Below are 18,226 nucleotides of genomic sequence, written 5' to 3'. Positions count from 1 at the left end.
CAAGACATGATGTAGTGAACCAAAGTAATGCACTTTACAATTGTACATCTGGACCCAGCTAAGATCATCTTATAATATATTTCCCCATAGTCTAAATTCTAAATACTGTATCTATTGGCATGAACAGGTAAGCAATTTTTATCACCCCCCCCTTTTTATCTTATCTAATATCTTATATAATACAGACGTTACTTCAAAAAAGAAGATGATTACGTCCTACGCGTCATGCATCTAGTCATGCATGTTTGCCTTTACCTTTACCTATCCCTTAGTCTGTTGGACCGTTGGGGTACCAAGCAAGACTTGTCGACCGTCTTTCTCCATTTCCCCCCCCCCCCCTAGTCATGCATGTTAACCAATAACAAATTCTGCCAAGTCACCGGTTTTCCTGGCTGGCTCAGACAACCCATTCCATGCTCTAATAGCACTAGGGAAGAATTTAAGAATTTGTACAAATTTATTTATCCCTATATTAAGTAGAATTGCATCAATTAGTTTGAATCTGTGACGTACTTATAGACCCCAACGTAATAAATCTGTACGATTGGAAATATTGTTACCAATTGTTTTTCTTTAGCTTTAGGCTTTTTCAATGCGCTATGCGGCTATGTGATGCTATCACGTCTGGAACACTTGGGAAGGGAGAGGGAAGAAGGTGTATCTTAAATGCACTAAGGGGTTAAGGCGAAGGTCCTCAAGGGGACTAATTCAACTTATACCACAAGATCTGTCAAGTAGTGTCAAGTACGATTTATTTCCCTTGTTCGAGATACCAAACAAAATAATTAATTACCAATAGTTAATTAACTAATTGGTTCTTTTTTTTTTTTTAAATTATTTTTTTAAAATTCTTGTGTTGTAATGTAAAAGAAACAATTGTGTAAAATTTCAGCTTGATCCGAGATTGGGTGTGGGAGAAATCACGTGCACAAACGTTTTGCCAGACAGACAGAGTGAGTTGATATAAGCTTTGTAAAAAAATGATATGTCTACTGAGTTGCACTTTACCGGGTTAGCTTTTTTGTTTGATACGAAATAGATAATGTGTGGATAATTTGTGTAGAAAGTTTAAGTAACACACCTTCGAGAAGGTTCACCCGGTAAAGGTATTGATTTAGCCTCAGAAATAAAACCCCATGACAACAGCGTATACGATAGTGATGTACAAGTCATAGAGGGCGGTTAATCGCAGTTAAATGACACGTAGTTGCGAGACAAAAGGAAATTCGAGTGTGACTTCAAAGATGAAATGAAACTAGATCCATTTTACACCAGCAATGGAGAGAATGGCCTCGCAGTCTTTTTCAATAATGAATTTAGGTGACTAGGAAAAGTAGGCCTGCTACATTGAACGAACACCGTAGAATAAAAAAAAAATATACTACAATGCTATTCATGGTTCACAATAAAACGTGCCATGTATTTCCCTTTAAATCAGAGAGAGGCTAGTTTTTAAACAGTTCGTTATTTAAAAAAAAAAAAGGGGGGGGGGGGGTGAGAGAGGGGGGGAATAAAGGAGTTTAAAAATAGATACCAGATTAGCTTTATAACAATGCCTCTTATTAGTTTGACAACTCTTCATGGGTTGTTGACTCGAATTTCGAAAACGGCCCTAGCGATTTTCCTAGAATTTGTTGACAGGGACTATTTAGCTGATGGGCCTCACAGTGAGAACTCTGGTTTGACCGTTATACTTTTTCAAAATATAATCATCTTAAAATATTTTGAACACAGCGATGCAGATCTTATATGGAAAAAAAAAACACCAACTAGGACAGCTTGGGAGACAGAGCTGCATTGAGATCTATATTATACGCAACATCAAGAAGTTACTAAATGAAGTCAACTAAGAATCATTTTACATTTGCCCGACAGTTTGATAATTACGGTTTCACATATGGATTGATACGATCTGCTGAAGATAATGTTCTCAGGTATATAGATATATGACTTTGCTTTGATTTATATGTGTACAGCTCTGGTTCTTTTAATTTATTTTTTTTACTAAGCCGATGACTGTATTTCTATAATGTGTAGAGATCTTCAAAATTTTAGTTCTAGCTACTTAAGAGAGATTAAAATGACCAGTTACTCACCATCAGGGGTTTTTGACAGCTCATCCTCATCGCTGTGGGAGTCACTCTGTTCGATCGTCTGAAACTCATTCCAGTAGTCATCCATGCCTTTGTGACTGGAAACAGCCATTAGCTGGCCAGCTCACAGCTGGACACGAGCTGGGGGGGGGGGCTACTCAGACCTCATGTGTTATCCACCTACAGTCCGTTGCAACAAGTTTCAATTCCTATGTGAAAAATGTAATAGCCAAACCCCACACAGCTGTTGATTTGTGTGTCTTGTCCACATAGAGACAGTCCGAGATTGTGTGTGCGTGTGTGAGTCACGTGCAATCCGAACAGAAACTAGAATGAATGGAGTGGTCGCACTTCCTTTAGTCTCTTTCAATATTTAGATCATCATCTGCCTGCTGGAGTAAGACAGACCACAATCAATGACAGACTGACTCACCCCCTCTTCCTCTTCTCTCTCCGCTTCTCCCCCCGCACCTCAAGAAGACTATACCTGACGGAAGATGTTTGCTCACCGCACCTCAAGAAGACTATACCTGACGGAAGATGTTTGCTCACCTCACCTGTGGCCTACCATGAGCATTCCACGGATGCGTTTTTCTTTCTGGCGCCAAAGCACACGCGAGAAGTGGCCGGGGCTGTCCAGAGGATGACGCTTTGGACCCAGACGATAGTTGTGACAAAGACACAGCGTCAGAGACTAGAAGTTTCAGTAGAGGCTCCAAAATATAATACCCAGCTTTCCTGCAAAATCAAAATAACAAACAGATTATTAATATGAGCTTTGTTTGAAAAATATAACTATTTAAAGATAAATATACATTAGCACCAAAACAAAAAGACTTAAAAAAAAACAACGTAATACGTTTTTTTTTTAAATAGACAATCATAAACTAATAATCCATCTAAAAGCCATTGTTCTTAAGTCGTTTAAAGTCTTAAGATAAAAGACTATTGCAGTATTTCATCTGGCTTAGCAGACCCAGTAGCATATTTTCCAGATCATGTGCAGACACTGACAGACATCTAGCATGCGCCAAGTATTTCGAAAGTGGAAATAGGAATACATCCACCAATACCGCTCTTTGGGCAAAATGTCGACCGCAGTGATACAGAGTTCTGACACCAAGGAATGGAATCTAAAACAAATCACTTTAGATAAAGCAGCATAAGTAAAGAGGGATGGCTGCATTGGGGAGTCAGTGGTGTACTAGCACTTTCTTAAGGTTTCAGCTGACTACGAACTCATTTTGTTTACAAGCGGACGGACAGTGAGAAATGAACGTCCTCTAGCCATGTCCAAGGAGTAACCTTGCTCCGCCCATGCTCCAGTTCATATAGTTGTCATACATTTGTAGTTGGCAGCGATCATTCGGTGTATATCCCTAATGCCCTTCCATCACTGGCGGCACAGTGGATCCAAGAGTTTTTGAAAAACGTTAGAAAAAAATAAGGCTCCTATTTGGAAGATCCGGAAGCGGACCAGATAGTCACTTGATAAAAATTAGTTTAAAAAAAAACAACGCTCAACTGGCATTTCTGCAGTGAGGGGGAAGGGGTAAAAAAAGCGTCACTTAGATGAAAATAAAAATTACCGAAAAAAAAAACACTTAGCCTCTATCTGTTAAATTTCATTTCTGTTGTGAGTACAAGTGACCGTGGGAAACTCGCACGCGACAGATATCTACATTGACGCACGTGCTAGGCTTGCGCCCATTTTTTTTTTTTTTGCTACATCACAGTGAATTGCTTTGAAAGTGGGGCTGAGGGGGCAAGGCTTTAAGGACGAAAGTAAAAGGAATAAGCAAAAACATTTTCTTTGAAATATCAAACAAAATAGATGGTAGAAAATAATTTCCTGCTAGTTGGCAAAGACTGGTTTTTAAGTTCTTTAGCAAATGGGGAGAACACGCTCAAACCACACGGTGCTGCTTATTATAGACTGCATTCTTGACTTTATTATAGACTGCATTCTTGACTTTATTATAGACTGCATTCTTGACTTTATTATAGACTGCATTCTTGACTTTATTATAGACTGCATTCTTGACTTTATTATAGACTGCATTCTTGACTTTATTATAGACTGCATTCTTGACTTTATTATAGACTGCATTCTTGACTTTATTATAGACTGCATTCTTGACTTTAAAAAATCAAAAACAGCTAATGGAAATATGCTTGAGTGGAAGCTAGGGGGAGAAGGGGGGGGGGACGAAAAGACCGGAAGTTCTTGAGAGCAGATGGAGTGGTGCACGAGATTGGTACGATTTAAAAACAAACAAAATGTTAGGAATCAAAATGTTTAAACCTAATCATTTCCACAAGCCACACAAAGTGTAATGTAATGAGAAGACCGTTGCTTAACCCTATCCAAAACACTCAGTAGTGTTGTTTCAAAATAATAGCATTGGATGAAAGAATATACAATGGGAGGGAGGGAAAGAAGAGGCGCAACGCTCGAAACAAGGGAAATAATTCAAGAGGTACTTGAGTAAAACGAAAAATCTCGGGGAGGAAATCGGTAGCATTTCACAATGTCTGAAATACGCTTGACTCTGGTGAGTACTCGACACCCCCCCCCCCTGTAGGGGGTATCGGAAAGAAAATTGGTAAACGAAAATACAATTTTCAGAAGGATAAAAATCAAAAGCATCACAGACTAAATGTCCTACATTAGATCCCCTTTATATACATTATAGACCAAATTATGTAACCCTAAGAAGTATGCATATCATATGAACTTGTATAATCTTTATATCAATATTAAAAACATATAATACACTATCTATCTATCTATCTATCTATCTCAGTTTACAGCGTGTTACAATGCCACTGTCAACATTAGACCTAGTCTAGCCACCAGAAGTAAAACGAAGAATACAAAAAAAAAAGGAGGAGAGGGGTGGGGGGCGAAGAGTAACGTTTAATCTGCAATCAGGGCAAAGCCTCCAGTTAATCTGCCGCCAAACAGAGCCTGGACTTAAGCCCTTACATTCAACCAACAGACTTCACTGTTGCTAGGTTACTGTTTTCTACCTCGGCAGTCTGTCTGGACTTCGCATTTAGAATTGGACAAACTACAAGCGCAGCCTGAGGCAGATCTGGGATTTGGAAGTGTGAGCGTAACAATGTTTCAAGAAATAAAGCTCTGAGACATTTGATCTCGTAATACATCAAACACTCAACCCTAATTTACAAATACAAAAACACAACCTAATGAAATACGTAGAGGGATGCAATGATAAAGGAATATTTATTATTCCATGTGCTGGGAAAAATTAGGGCTCCTTCTACCATACAGCATGGAATGGGTTGCCTGAATCAGCCAGGAAAACCAATGAGTTTAAGTCTCTAATTAATATGCACGACTAATACATGGATACGGCTAGGACATAATTATCTTCTTCTGAAGAAACGTCTCTAATTTATAAGATAAGATATGATATGTCAAATAACATATATATATACCTATATATCAAACTGGCCTTAAGTATGCGAAATAGCCGCTGACAATGGAACGCTTACCAGCTCTTGTTTCACAACCTGGTGCAGAGTTTGGGATTCGCCGGTTTGTCGAATCAAGGTTTGCCAAAGATTTTAATGAAAAACTCTTTTGATCCTAGTTCACGGCGCGTTAAGCAGCTCGCCTTCACGACTAATGCTTCGTAACACATCAACTTATCCCCATTTTTTTTCTTCTCTTTGCTCTTTCAGTTCATAAATGGAAGTTAATTATGAATATTTTAATTACAGAAAAAAAATTGTTGCTAGATTTATATGACTGACATGTATAACAAGATCTCATGTAATGCGAAAACAATCCTGTTGTATAATCTATTTCCTATTGTATAATTTATTTTTATTAAAGAAATATCTATGCTCGAAAAAATAAATACAGGCTTAAAACTGTCGTCAGCTCTGCAGTACCTAACAGTCATATCAAAGATGGCCAATCGATGGAAAGAAGTCTGGCTTACTGATTTTAAAAGCCAAAAATAAATTATTTGCGAAACAAAGTCATGCTTATTAGGAATTTCAAAACAAACACGAGGTGGGTGGAGTTTAAGTCACAGTTGACTTTAGAGACACCGCACCCCTCCCGCTTTACACTTTCTTTTTTTTTTCAGAGTGCTAATTTTGAGCAAAAGATAAACGGCGAGAAAGTCACGTGACTAGAGTGCAGACAAGACTGGTCGAGTTGCCGAGTGTCGATCCCAGGCCCTGTATTTTATGCATTAGTAAATAGCGCTGGCGACGTTGGACCCAGAACTTAGTTACCAATGTCTCTGACTATACGTGAGCACTCCCACAGCCCCCCCTCTCCCCCAACAGTTACCATGGTCTCATTGAATTTGAGCGGAATGACACTATACGTATTACATTAGTCGAAATCTAGGCTAACCAATTAATTATGCATGCGCTATTAAAAAAAAAGTGTGTGTAACCATAGTTCATCAATGTCACCAAAATAAATGGGTCACTTTAGACTAGACTTGATGGTACTTGTCTTTTAGTATGTAATGCCAAATGCTGAGCTCTGAAGATTCCCCCCCCCCCCAAAAGGATTAAAATATAGTCAGGTTTAACTAAGAGTCCGTCATGTGAACGGAAGAAGTGCATCTACTTTTGGAGCACTGGATCAGTTTAGTCCATAACCATAAATATTGCACATTTTCATTCACTAGTCGACCGGCGGTGTAGCATACGCCGCTATTTTGCAGGGCCGGCCGTAGGCCACTGCAGCCTAAGCGTCCGCAGTGGGCACAGCACTTTCATAGGACCCGCTAATTCTAGGTGTATAAATTATTAAAATAAACCATTGTATAACTTATAACAGATTTCCCGCGGCCTACTGTCGATTTGAAATTGCAAAATATACGAAAAAGTCCTGGAAATATCCGGACATTATTAAAATCTTTTGAAAACTCATACAAATCTTCTGAAATATATAGACAAAAATTGTCATTTTGGGTTGTCATTCAATATGTAAAACGCCAATTCTACGCGCGATAAAAAAAAACACGGCATTATGCAATACCCGTTATTGTGGAATCCGTTTCGCATTCGGCCTCACAATGGTTAAGTCCGGCCCTGCTATTTAGTGACGGGTAAATACTACTTGTTCTCCCCCCCCCTTCCTTTTCTTTTTTTTTTTTTCGCCTCTAAAATTACGTGGGGTAACTCTAGTCTCCGCCCGACTTGCAGAGATAAAAGAGTGATCTTTCCATTACTTGGCGTCCAAAACTCTTGAGCCATGAAGAGAATTATATATATATATATATAAATAGATGGCGGGAAAACTAAAAATAACTTGCTTTTGGTGTATCCGGTGTACAAAATAAATGAAGTGTTGATAAGCTAGGTGATTTTTTAAAAAAGATACTGTTTTAGAAAAATACGATAACACTTTAGTACATCTTACAATAAGGTCGAGTCCGAAACTGAATGAGGAGTACAACTTGTGGAGCGATTCTTTTGTTCTTTATAACAAATGAATGTTAGATTTTGTAAAAATTGAATTTTTTTTTTACCCCGACCCATGTGATGTCTCTGTGTGATGTCTAAATGTGGTGTCTGTGATGTCTAAATGTGGTGTCTGTGATGTCTAAATGTGGTGTCTGTGATGTCTAAATGTGATGTCTGTGTGATGTCTAAATGTGTTTTCTGTGATGTCTAAATGTGATATCTGTGATGTCTAAATGTGGTGTCTCTATGTGATGTCTAAATGTGGCGTCTGTGATGTCTAAATGTGATGTCTCTGTGTGATGTCTAAATGTGATGTCTGTGATGTGTAAATGTGGTGTCTCTATGTGATGTCTAAATGTGGTGTCTGTGATGTCTAAATTTGATGTCTCTGTGTGATATCTAAATGTGGTATTTGTGATGTCTAAATGTGATGTCTCTATGTGATGTCTAAATGTGGTGTCTCTATGTGATGTCTAAATGTGGTGTCTCTATGTGATGTCTAAATGTGGTGTCTCTATGTGATGTCTAAATGTGGTGTCTCTATGTGATGTCTAAATGTGGTGTCTCTATGTGATGTCTAAATGTGGTGTCTCTATGTGATGTCTAAATGTGGTGTCTCTATGCGATGTCTAAATGTGGTGTCTATGAGATGTCTAAATGAGATGTCTGAAAAGTTCAACTGACACGCCACAGATGAAGGTGAAACCAATTACAAAACCACACACCCACACACAATCAAATGACCCAGTTTCCAGTCCTGACAACATAATGTCTACCTAAGCATTGCTAGTTATCTCAGATCATTTTATTCCGTAAACATTTCGTTCTTTTTTTTTTTTTTCTTAAATCGTTGCCGATATCCGACGTTATATCTATTTTAAACATAATGTAAATGACACTTCTCCTCGGCTAACCAGCCTCAACGATTCGCAGTAAAACAGTAATTCAGCCCACCAGAAACCCCCCCCCCCCCTTTTTTTTTTTAAACTTAAATGTAATTACTTTCGTTAGGCAAAAAGAATTGATGAGTCTGTTCTCTCTAGAGGACAAAAGATCGTTGAAATTCTATTCTTAGCAAGAAATGAAACACAAAACATAGCCCACCACTGTCTTTTTTTTTTGTCGTTACTATATTTAGACAGATCTATATCTTTGGACTATTTCTGTTAGAACGAGCTCTATTTCGGGACTTCCCGCTTTGTCATCATCTTCTCGCGTGGAACACCATCAGTGTCAATACAGGCCAGCCTCTGTAGCATTGATGACACTGCACTCGACCGTCCCCCTCCCATGACGTGTGGTTGACAAAAAAAAAAAAAAAACACCGCGCATCGATATAGAAATACGTCAGCACAAGTACGGTAATGACGCGCGCGTTCAAAGAAAGATTAGACTAACGATTTTTTTCCCCTTGTCTGCACACGTTCGTGAAGCAAGGGGTATCAATCCATACATATATTTCATTACCCCGTGCTAAATCATCATGTTCAGATGTTATTGCACTCAAACTACTCTGAAATAGTTCTAGTTTGATTTAGTCTTATAAAGAAACGATTTCTGTTCGTAAATAAACAAATAAAATCAGACACGAGAAACGAAAGAGTCTACAACACATCCTCTACAATTAAGGTGTGAACTTCTTCATTTCAAAGTCATGCAATTGTTTAACGAGACTCTTATCCCCACCATGACTCAGTTGACTTAACTGGGACCGCCTCTCCATGTCCTTCACACTTTATTTGAAAAGCTCCCTTCGTTGGCTTTAGACATTTCACAGAGGTTGTTCATTTCACTGAGGCTGTTCATTTCACTGAGGCTGTTCATTTCACAGAGGCTGTTCATTTCACAGAGGCTGTTCATTTCACTGAGGCTGTTCATTTCACAGAGGCTGTTCATTTCACAGAGGCTGATCATTTCATAGAGGCTGTTCATTTCACAGAGGCTGTTCATTTCACTGAGGCTGTTCATTTCACAGAGGCTGTTCATTTCACTGAGGTTGTTCTTGTTTCTATACACCAGATATTCTTTGACAAATACACTTCCGTTCAAAAACGGCTTTTTTTCGTTCTCTTAACTTATTGAAAGTCTAGACTTGTAGTCGTTTGACATCGAATAGAATAATCGAGAGAATCAAGCAGAAGTCCACAGAAATCTGGCTATTAAATGTGCGACATTGTCGTGACACACACTTGCACTGAAAAGAAAGAGCTTCTGACACCAATTTGATTAGAAAACTGCTTTTGCTATTAGCTAATAATGTTGTTTGATTTTGACGTCAGACATTTTTTTAGGGGTAACCAAAAAGTGTCCCCAAGGTTCCATTACGGGTTAGCAGTCGTGTTGTCAACCAATTAATAATAATAATTTTATTTATAAAGCGCTGTTAACAAACAAAATGTAGGCTCAAGGCGCTGTAACAACATTACAAACATAAACACAACTGCCGAAATAACAGTTAATCTAAAAAAGTTTTAAACAAGTAGGTCTTAATGTTCTTCTTAAAAGTGGTATAGCATGTTGTCTGTCTGAGATCAATGGGGAGTGAGTTCCAAACCTTTGGTCCGTGAACTGAAAAAGCACGCAGACCGTAGCTTTTGAGGGAGAAACGTGGCACTACTAAAAGCGTTGAGTCCATTGAGCGCAGGGTTCTCTGGGGGACATATGGAGTAATCAGTTCGCTAAGGTACAAGGGCATCTCATTGTTATATATACACTGATGACAAAGTGTGGCGACCTTGTAATCGATTCTCGCTTTCACGGGAAGCCAATGGAGCGTGCGCAAGAGCGTAGTAGCAGAATCTTGTCTAGTTTTTTTAAGGACTATTCGAGCGGCGTTGTTCTGTATACGTTGCAGCTTGGCTATTTTGTCATCAGGTATACCTGCTAGCACGGCGTTGCAGTAGTCAAGGCGGGAGAGTATGAATGCCACAGCTAGCGTTTTTGTTGACTCCGTTGTTAAATATGGTCGGATCTGGCCTAATCTGCGCAGCTGCAGATAAAGACCTTTGCAGAGCTGATTTATGTGTGGGTCGAAAGATAGTGTTGAGTCGAAGAAAACTCCAAGATTCCGCACTACATGAACAAAAGGAACATGGCAGTTCGTGATAAAGAGAGAATCTGTGCTTTCAACTTTTGAGACATTGTTCCTAGTGCCAATCTTAATTATTTCTGTCTTGTCTTCGTTCATCTTGAGTTTATTTTCAACCATCCAATCGCTCACCCTTGCAACGGTACCACTGATATTCTCTGCCAGATGGGACACCTCTGAGGGTACTGATGAATCGTATAACTGTGAGTCATCGGCAAAGAAATGGTATAAGATGCCGGTTGGCCGTATGACACCGCTGAGTGGATATGTGTACATAGTGAACAGTACTGGGCCTAGAACTGATCCTTGGGGTACTCCGTACTTCAAAAGTAAGCTTGTTGATTCCGTCCCGCTAACAACGACACTTTGGGTGCGTTCCGTCAGGTAGGATCCAAGCCACTTTAGGACGACTCCTGCTAAACCAAAAGTTGCAGAGAATCTGGCCATCATAATTTCATGGTCTAGCGTATCAAAGGCTGCGGACAAGTCCAGCATAGAAAGAATTGATATGTGGCCTTTGTCGGAATTGTGAAGTAAGTCGTTTAGTACCCTGACCACTGCTGTCTCTGTGCTACGGCACTTCCTATATGCAGATTGAAATTCTTCCAAGAGACAGTACTGTTCAAGATGAGAAAGAATTTGCACTAACACGATGCGCTCCAGAAGCTTTGACAGGAAGGGAAGATTTGAAACCGGGCGATAGTTTTTTAGACATTCCGGGTCAAGACTGGATTTCTTTAATAAGGGCCTGACAAGTGCATGCTTAAATTGCTGTGGTACAATGCCTGAAGTCAGTGAAGAGTTCACAATGTTGGTAATTGTAGGTACAAGCTCATCTAAACATTCAAGGAGCAAGGAGGTTGGAATGGGATCAAGGTCACATGACTTATTTGGCATCTTCAAAATAGTACTTTTGACATAATCTTCAGATACACGCTGAAACTCGCAAAAAGGAGTATTTTGAAAAATTGGAGAGTGGTCAAGCTGTGATGAGAGGGATGGCATGTCATTTCTAATCTGCTCAATCTTCCCAATGAAGAATCTATTGAAGGAATCAGGAAGTTCAGATAATGGGATAGATGACGGCAAACGTTCGTTATTTGCTCCCCCTAACATTTCAGCGGTGATCCTGAATAGCTCCTTTGAAGAATCAGAATTTTCGATTTTTTGTCGAATATGACTAGCTTTTGCGTCTCTAATCATACGGTTAACCTTGTTTTTTTCTCGTATGTATATTTGTCGATGTATCGTCAGACCTGTCTTTTGAAATGTACGTTCGGCACGTCGGCGAATAAGTTTGGCAGTCTTTATGTCTTCCGTCAACCAGGGTGCAGATGGCCTAACTGAGACTGTACGAGTGACAAGAGGTGCATGGCTGTCCAGCAACTTTTTCAAGCAAGAATTGTAATTGCTGAGAACGTCTGTGTTGCTCTGTTGCAACAGCAAAGAGGTCACGTCCATTTTGAAGGAGGCAATATCTATGGCTTTAAGTTTACGGGAAGTCACGTTTTTCTTTGGCCTTTTTGCTTTTGATAGGCGCATTTCAAAGTTTACGAGAAAATGATCTGACAAGCCGCGGTCTGAGACATTGAATTTGGCTACAAGCTCACTTGCATTTGTAACAATCCAGTCAAGAGTATGGCCTTTGACGTGTGTCGGAACATTTATCAGTTGGTCTAAGTTGCGATCCTTTAGCGCATTTTTCAGCGACATCGCGTATGTCTCATTTTCACTGTCAAAATGCAAGTTCACATCGCCTATGACAAATAGATCTTTTGTTGATATGTGACTGTCAAGGAGGTCTTGAAATTCTTCGATGAAAACTTTTGTTGTCAGTTTATTTCTCTTGCTTGGTGGTGGGCGGTACAGGAAAATAAAAGTCAGTGTTCTACTGTGGTGGGAAAGGCGAAACTCGCACATCTCAAAGGTCGTGTACGTTGAGCTTTCAGGTCTTATTGTTACATACTTAGCTAGACTATCTCTGTACAGTATTGCTAAGCCCCCTCCGCTGCCTGTTTTTCGAGGTAGACTCTTTAAAATAAAGCCTGGGGGCGTTAGCTCAATGGTTCTTGGCTCATCACCAACTTCTTTAAACCATGTCTCACTAAGGAAAACGATGTCGTAGCTATCATCAGTGATGGTGTCTGCAAGCTCAAGGGTTTTGTTACTGCATGACTGGGCGTTGAGGTGCATTATTTTAAGCAGACTGGAGGATATAGTCACCAGAGGCGTAGCACATTTTGAAGACACCGGAGGAGTAATATCCCGAATTATAGGTTTTTGATGGGGACATCTGACCTCTGTTGTGTGAGGAGCAATAGGGGTGGGGTGGTTAATAAAACAGTTTAGTAGGGAACTGCTGAACTCTGTCGTAGAAGAAATAACAGGGGTAGGGGTGGGGTTAACAACACAGTTAAGAGTCCTGGAAACTGTGTGACATGTATCTGTTGAGTTGAATTGCGGTAGGTTATACCATAGGCGAATAAGACGCCCAGCCCTAGACCCACGAACTGTCGGCAGTTTACGCCCGATGCCAAGTCGACGAATATTTCGGAAAACCTCGCTGTCTAGTCGTGATTTGAGTAACACACATGTGCGTCCTATGCGACGTAATAGATTAGCGTCCATGACTCCAGTACGGTGATTTGACACACTAGGACTGATGACACACAGGTTTGCGCTCCGACTGCTATGTAGTGGCCACGGTACACGGTTTTACCAAGCACATCAATCCCTCGGGCTATGAGTATCACTCTGTTACTGTTTATATAGATGCTTGTTAAACTAAAGGATAGTAAATGAATACAAAAACTAATTAAATTTAATTAACGTGACTTAAATCTATCAAACTAAATACACCAATCTATAGACGAAATCAACACAAATCTAATGGTATAAGAAAGATCACTTAGCTCTAGAAAATAGCAACACAAAAATCCTCCAAAACGAGAGACGAAAAAACACGACTGCTGCCTGCTGGCGCAACAAAAAGAAATATTCTATCACGTCTCAAAGACATAACCAGGGCATAGATTTGTTTTTGAGCATTCATTCATTCATATTTTGAGTGTATACAATATCAATAAACTAACTATAGTTGTCCAGTAACTGGTCACTAACTTAAAAAAAAAGAACAAAAAGGGGGAGGCTACGATTTCGGAATTACTGACCCAAAGCGACCAAACTGACCTAAAATTTCGACTTTTGGCGCAACCTTTGTAGAGTGTTTTTTTTTTTTTTTAATTCAAGTACCTTATTGTTATAACCGGTACTTGTAGCACGAAACTGCTGGTAGACAATTAAACCGTTGTAGCGTTATATAACTTTAATAACACTTCTAAGAACTTGAATAACTTCCTTGTGAGCAATACTAAAAATAACTTTGTTTATAATAAAAACAAAATGAAGTTGAAATGAGATAAAATAACTGTAGTAAGCTTTGTTTATAATATTTATTAACAAAATCTAACTCACTAGAATGAGACAACCTTTCAGTCTCACGTTCTGGGGTCGTCTGTCCTAACTAACACCAAAGGAGGACAACGCCATCTATGTTGAATCATTCACAACCAATCGCTAACCTCGTCCCAACGTCACCATAGAAACACACACACACACTTCATAACACTCCAGCAGACCCCTTTCTGAGAATAAAAACAACAAGTAAAAGTTCACTATTATCTTAAGAATCTTTGTTTCCTTTATAAGAATGTGTTTCCTTTATAAGAATCTTTGTTTCGTTTGGGGGGGGGGGGGGACATAATTCTATTTTACGAATCGTCCTTAGTGTCTACATTCTTGTCAATACAACTTTGCGCGTTGAAACAAATTGATATTACTTTGGAAACTCTTTCGACTTCGATTTTTAATAAACCAAATGTATTTTGAACCATTAAAATAAACCTATGGTTGATATAGACTTTTTTAAAATACACGTTTCAATTTGTATGACTTCCAATTTGAACTGCTAATATCTGAGACTATGCGTTAACACGGGATTACTAGCCGAAGTGAATATCAACATGACAAGTCCAATAAAAAAAAAAAAGAAAGTGTCATAAACAAAACAGTGGAACAAGTCCCCATCTTCAAATAAATACGACTAGATTTGATAGAAAGGCACAGCCGTTTCAGAAAATAAATCATTCATATTGGAACATTAATGAGAAAGTGTTTTTTAATTATATTTTTTTTATTATTGAAAAATATGATTTCAATCTTTTCTTCCTGGCTATAAAATTATTTATCTCCAAAAGTTGGAACAAAAACTAACAAGACTCTTACTCCCCATATCAAGCCATACTGCAGCCATACTTAGACACACAAGTTCGTCACTAACTCATCAATAACAGTCGAATCTTTCTGCCATAGGGCAGACCACGTGGTATGACAAACGAGCAATTGCACGCGTTTCGTCTCACATCATTGACAGGCTTGTTTACATAAGACGACCATTAATATCATGTGACGATAAATACCAGGCAATATTGCATGACCAAATGTTGCTGCAAATGAAGGTATGATTGAGCAAGATTGACGATATTATCTTTTCATACACCCTAGACCTTATTCTTATGTAATACATACGCTGGGCGTGTAAGAATAACGCCACATATATTTTTTCTGGGTGAGTCATTAAAATAGTGTGAGCATCCGCCACACACTTACACAAATAGCCCGGCCTGTGGCCTCATTACCTGGCCCGCTCTGTTTGACTAACCTCGACAAAACGGCCAACACGACACGAAGGTTGTATTTGTGAACAGATCGAAGCTGAGAGTCACGATCCAAGTGGAGCTAATGGATGCCTCTGGCGTCATGGAGGGGATGGCTCGACATCTTATAAGAGTTAGACCTTGAACTCTCTGATTCTAGCCGAGTCAGTGATTTATCAAAAAGTAGCACATCGTGACACAAGACAACAACAACAACAGCAACAGCAGCAACAACAACCACCACATATCAATTGTACATATACCTCGTTGAAATCCCCTTGATTTAAATAACATCCTTGTCCGTGCATTTCCCAGTTTTAATTACTTAGATGTAGTTTGTGATCATCTACTTGGTGGTCCGTTAGCAAGACGTGAGAATCGAGTTCTCCAGTATTAAAAGATTGGAAAAGGTTGAATTATACCACCCGGGACAAAGAAAATGAGAAGGTAAACCTCTGGTTATGTTGGACCCACCTGAGGAGTCGCACTGCTTCGAAAGCGTCCGTGGAACAAGTTCATTAAAGTGGTATAAAAGTTAGGACTAGCGTAATTACAGGACAAGAAAGTTGGAGACATTTCAAGCGCCTCATTAGGTCCGATGCTTATTATTCGGATGGGGCTACTGCGCGATTGGAGCTGAGAAGAGTTTGATCTCAAATGTCGACAGACAGACAGACAGGCAGACAGAGAGACAGACAAACAGAGAGAGAGAGGGGGAGATAGAGGGGGAGAGAGAGGGGGAGAGGGAGAGAATTGAATTGTGCAGTAAGAAGCCTCAGAACGAAGCCTCAGAGCATAGAGAATTATCTATGGTACACTCGTATCAGACTATCCAAAGGTGCATTAAATTGAATAGCAATACGAGGCAGAAATCAAAATTTAGCAGTCTAGTCTTATGTAATCAGGATAAAATAAAAGGATTTTTTTTAACGTAACTGTACGAAATCAAATGAGTGAAGTCTTAGATCTTAGAAGATTTTTATAAAGCTTATAGCAACTCACTCTGTCTGGTAGAAAGTTTGTATACGTTATACCCACACCCCATCTCGGATCAATTTGAAATTTTACATAATTCTTTTTGTACCGACAAAACAAGAATACGGTACAAAAATTTAAAAAAAGTAGCCAACTACTTAATTAACTATTGGTAAAAAAAAAAAAAATTATATCGAAAAAGGGAAAGGAATAGTACTTTACAAATGTGGTGGCATAAGTTCAATGAGACCCCTTATACTATGTATAGAGAAATTAGGTCGTGGCTTAAAGGTTAAAAACTAACAATAAATAACTATAAAACCTTCTATTTTTATAAGCACTTCGATGGCACAGTGGTTGCTGTATAGACTGGAGGATGCTTGAGCCCTCGAATTCAAGTCGTTCAACTTTATTTTAGATAATTTATAAATGCATTTTTAAAAATGATCTCGACAACATTCACCCAGATACCAACTTGTCATACCCTTTCAAAATGGGTATGACAAGTGATAGGATCTTAGCACATACAGAAAGCTAAAAGCATGCTATTGCGCTAAACAAAAACAATTAGTAAAAATAATATCTAATCGCACAGATTTATTATTGTTAGTCTAGATTATATTACAAATTTAATGACATGAATGATTCAAACTAATTGATACAATTACACTTTAATATAAGCTTTGTTGTTTTTTTTTTAAGTATTTTCACTTGATCCGAGCTTGGTTCTGGGAGAAATAGCGTGTACAAAATGTGTACCTGACAGAAAGAGTTGCTAGAAGCGTTTAAAAAAAACAAAATGAGCTAAGTAACTCTGCACGTGCATGTGGTGAGCGGGGACTGGTCCTTGACCGCGCGTTGTCAGCGAGGGTGGGGCAGCGGCGGAGATCGATGAGATCGTGAAGCGTTATCACGCACACACCCACCGAAGCGTGACAGTTCTACAAGTCCTCACTGCGCCCGATCAATCCGGTTCGACAAATACCGATGCTTCAAGGGTGACATCGTGCTCTAACACCAGCAATGATGTCAACTGCAATGGAGGCAAGAGTAAGAAACGGCCTCCCGACTCAAACAGCCAACCCAAGTGTTTCCACTATGACCTATGACCTACTTTGATGTCAACTACCCTCCAAGTGTGGGGTGGGGAAGCAGAGCTTCTTATGTTTGTTACAAAGCTTCCAGCACAAGATGTAACAGAGCTCTTCGAGGGGATAAGAAAGAGGATTGTAGCCGTGATAAAAGAGGGGAGACAGGGAGAGAAAGAGGCACAGGGAGAGAGAGAGAGAGAGAGAGAGATGAGGGGGAAAGAGAAAGGCGTCAACCCATTACTGATTATTATTTCTATTTGTTCAGCCTTACTAGTCATTGCAAATAACTCAACAGCGAAAAACATTTTCTCAGCAAGATAAAGACTTGAAGAAATTATATTAAACTAATTAAAATAACTCTTTATGCGTATCATACTAGCAGTACGCACCATCGATGTTTCCAGGGTTTGCATTGATAATTATGGCCGGAACACCCCGTTCTTTTCTTTCTTTCTACCCCCCCCCCTTTTCTTTTTGGTTAGTTTTACTTTTTGTTTCTTCAACATTTAGTCTTAATGCAAGCAATGTACGGTATGAGACACATTTCTTCCTACCATCAGTTTCCAAAGGCGCCAATGGAATGCCACATTCCAGTTCCCCTTTCTACATTTTTTTTTCTAAATAAAAAGAACTTTCAATTTGGTTTATCTTACGTTATAAACTACAGACCTTACTTCAAAAAAAGGAGATGCTCTGTCTCTTGAAAACAAAAAAAAAGAAGAAAAAGACTCTAGATCTATCTTATTAATACTATAAGAAATGGTTTTGTTTTTCATTTAGACCGCGTCGACAAGTAAGTGG

At 39.1% G+C, this 18,226-nt stretch overlaps 1 protein-coding gene across 4 annotated transcripts in view; it reads right to left on the bottom strand.

Moving 5' to 3' along the window:
- LOC106055541 (rho GTPase-activating protein 18-like) overlaps nucleotides 1-18,226 on the bottom strand; it is a 58,331-nt gene that overhangs the window by 23,766 nt on the left and 16,339 nt on the right. For 2 of the 4 annotated variants that reach the window (XM_056014941.1, XM_056014938.1), the window contains exon 2: nucleotides 2,097-2,831. In XM_056014941.1, the coding sequence (XP_055870916.1) occupies nucleotides 2,097-2,205 (109 nt within the window). In that variant the 5' untranslated portion in view covers nucleotides 2,206-2,831. Of the gene's footprint in view, nucleotides 1-2,096; nucleotides 2,832-14,118; nucleotides 14,289-18,226 lie in introns of all 4 variants that reach the window. The other 2 variants (XM_056014940.1, XM_056014937.1) reach the window with 2 other exon arrangements.

This window comes from Biomphalaria glabrata, chromosome 17 (genome assembly GCF_947242115.1).
Source record: "Biomphalaria glabrata chromosome 17, xgBioGlab47.1, whole genome shotgun sequence".
Taxonomy (NCBI): domain Eukaryota; kingdom Metazoa; phylum Mollusca; class Gastropoda; family Planorbidae; genus Biomphalaria; species Biomphalaria glabrata.
The sequence above is the reverse complement of the archived record's forward strand: the minus strand, read 5'-3'. Positions and strand labels throughout refer to the sequence as shown.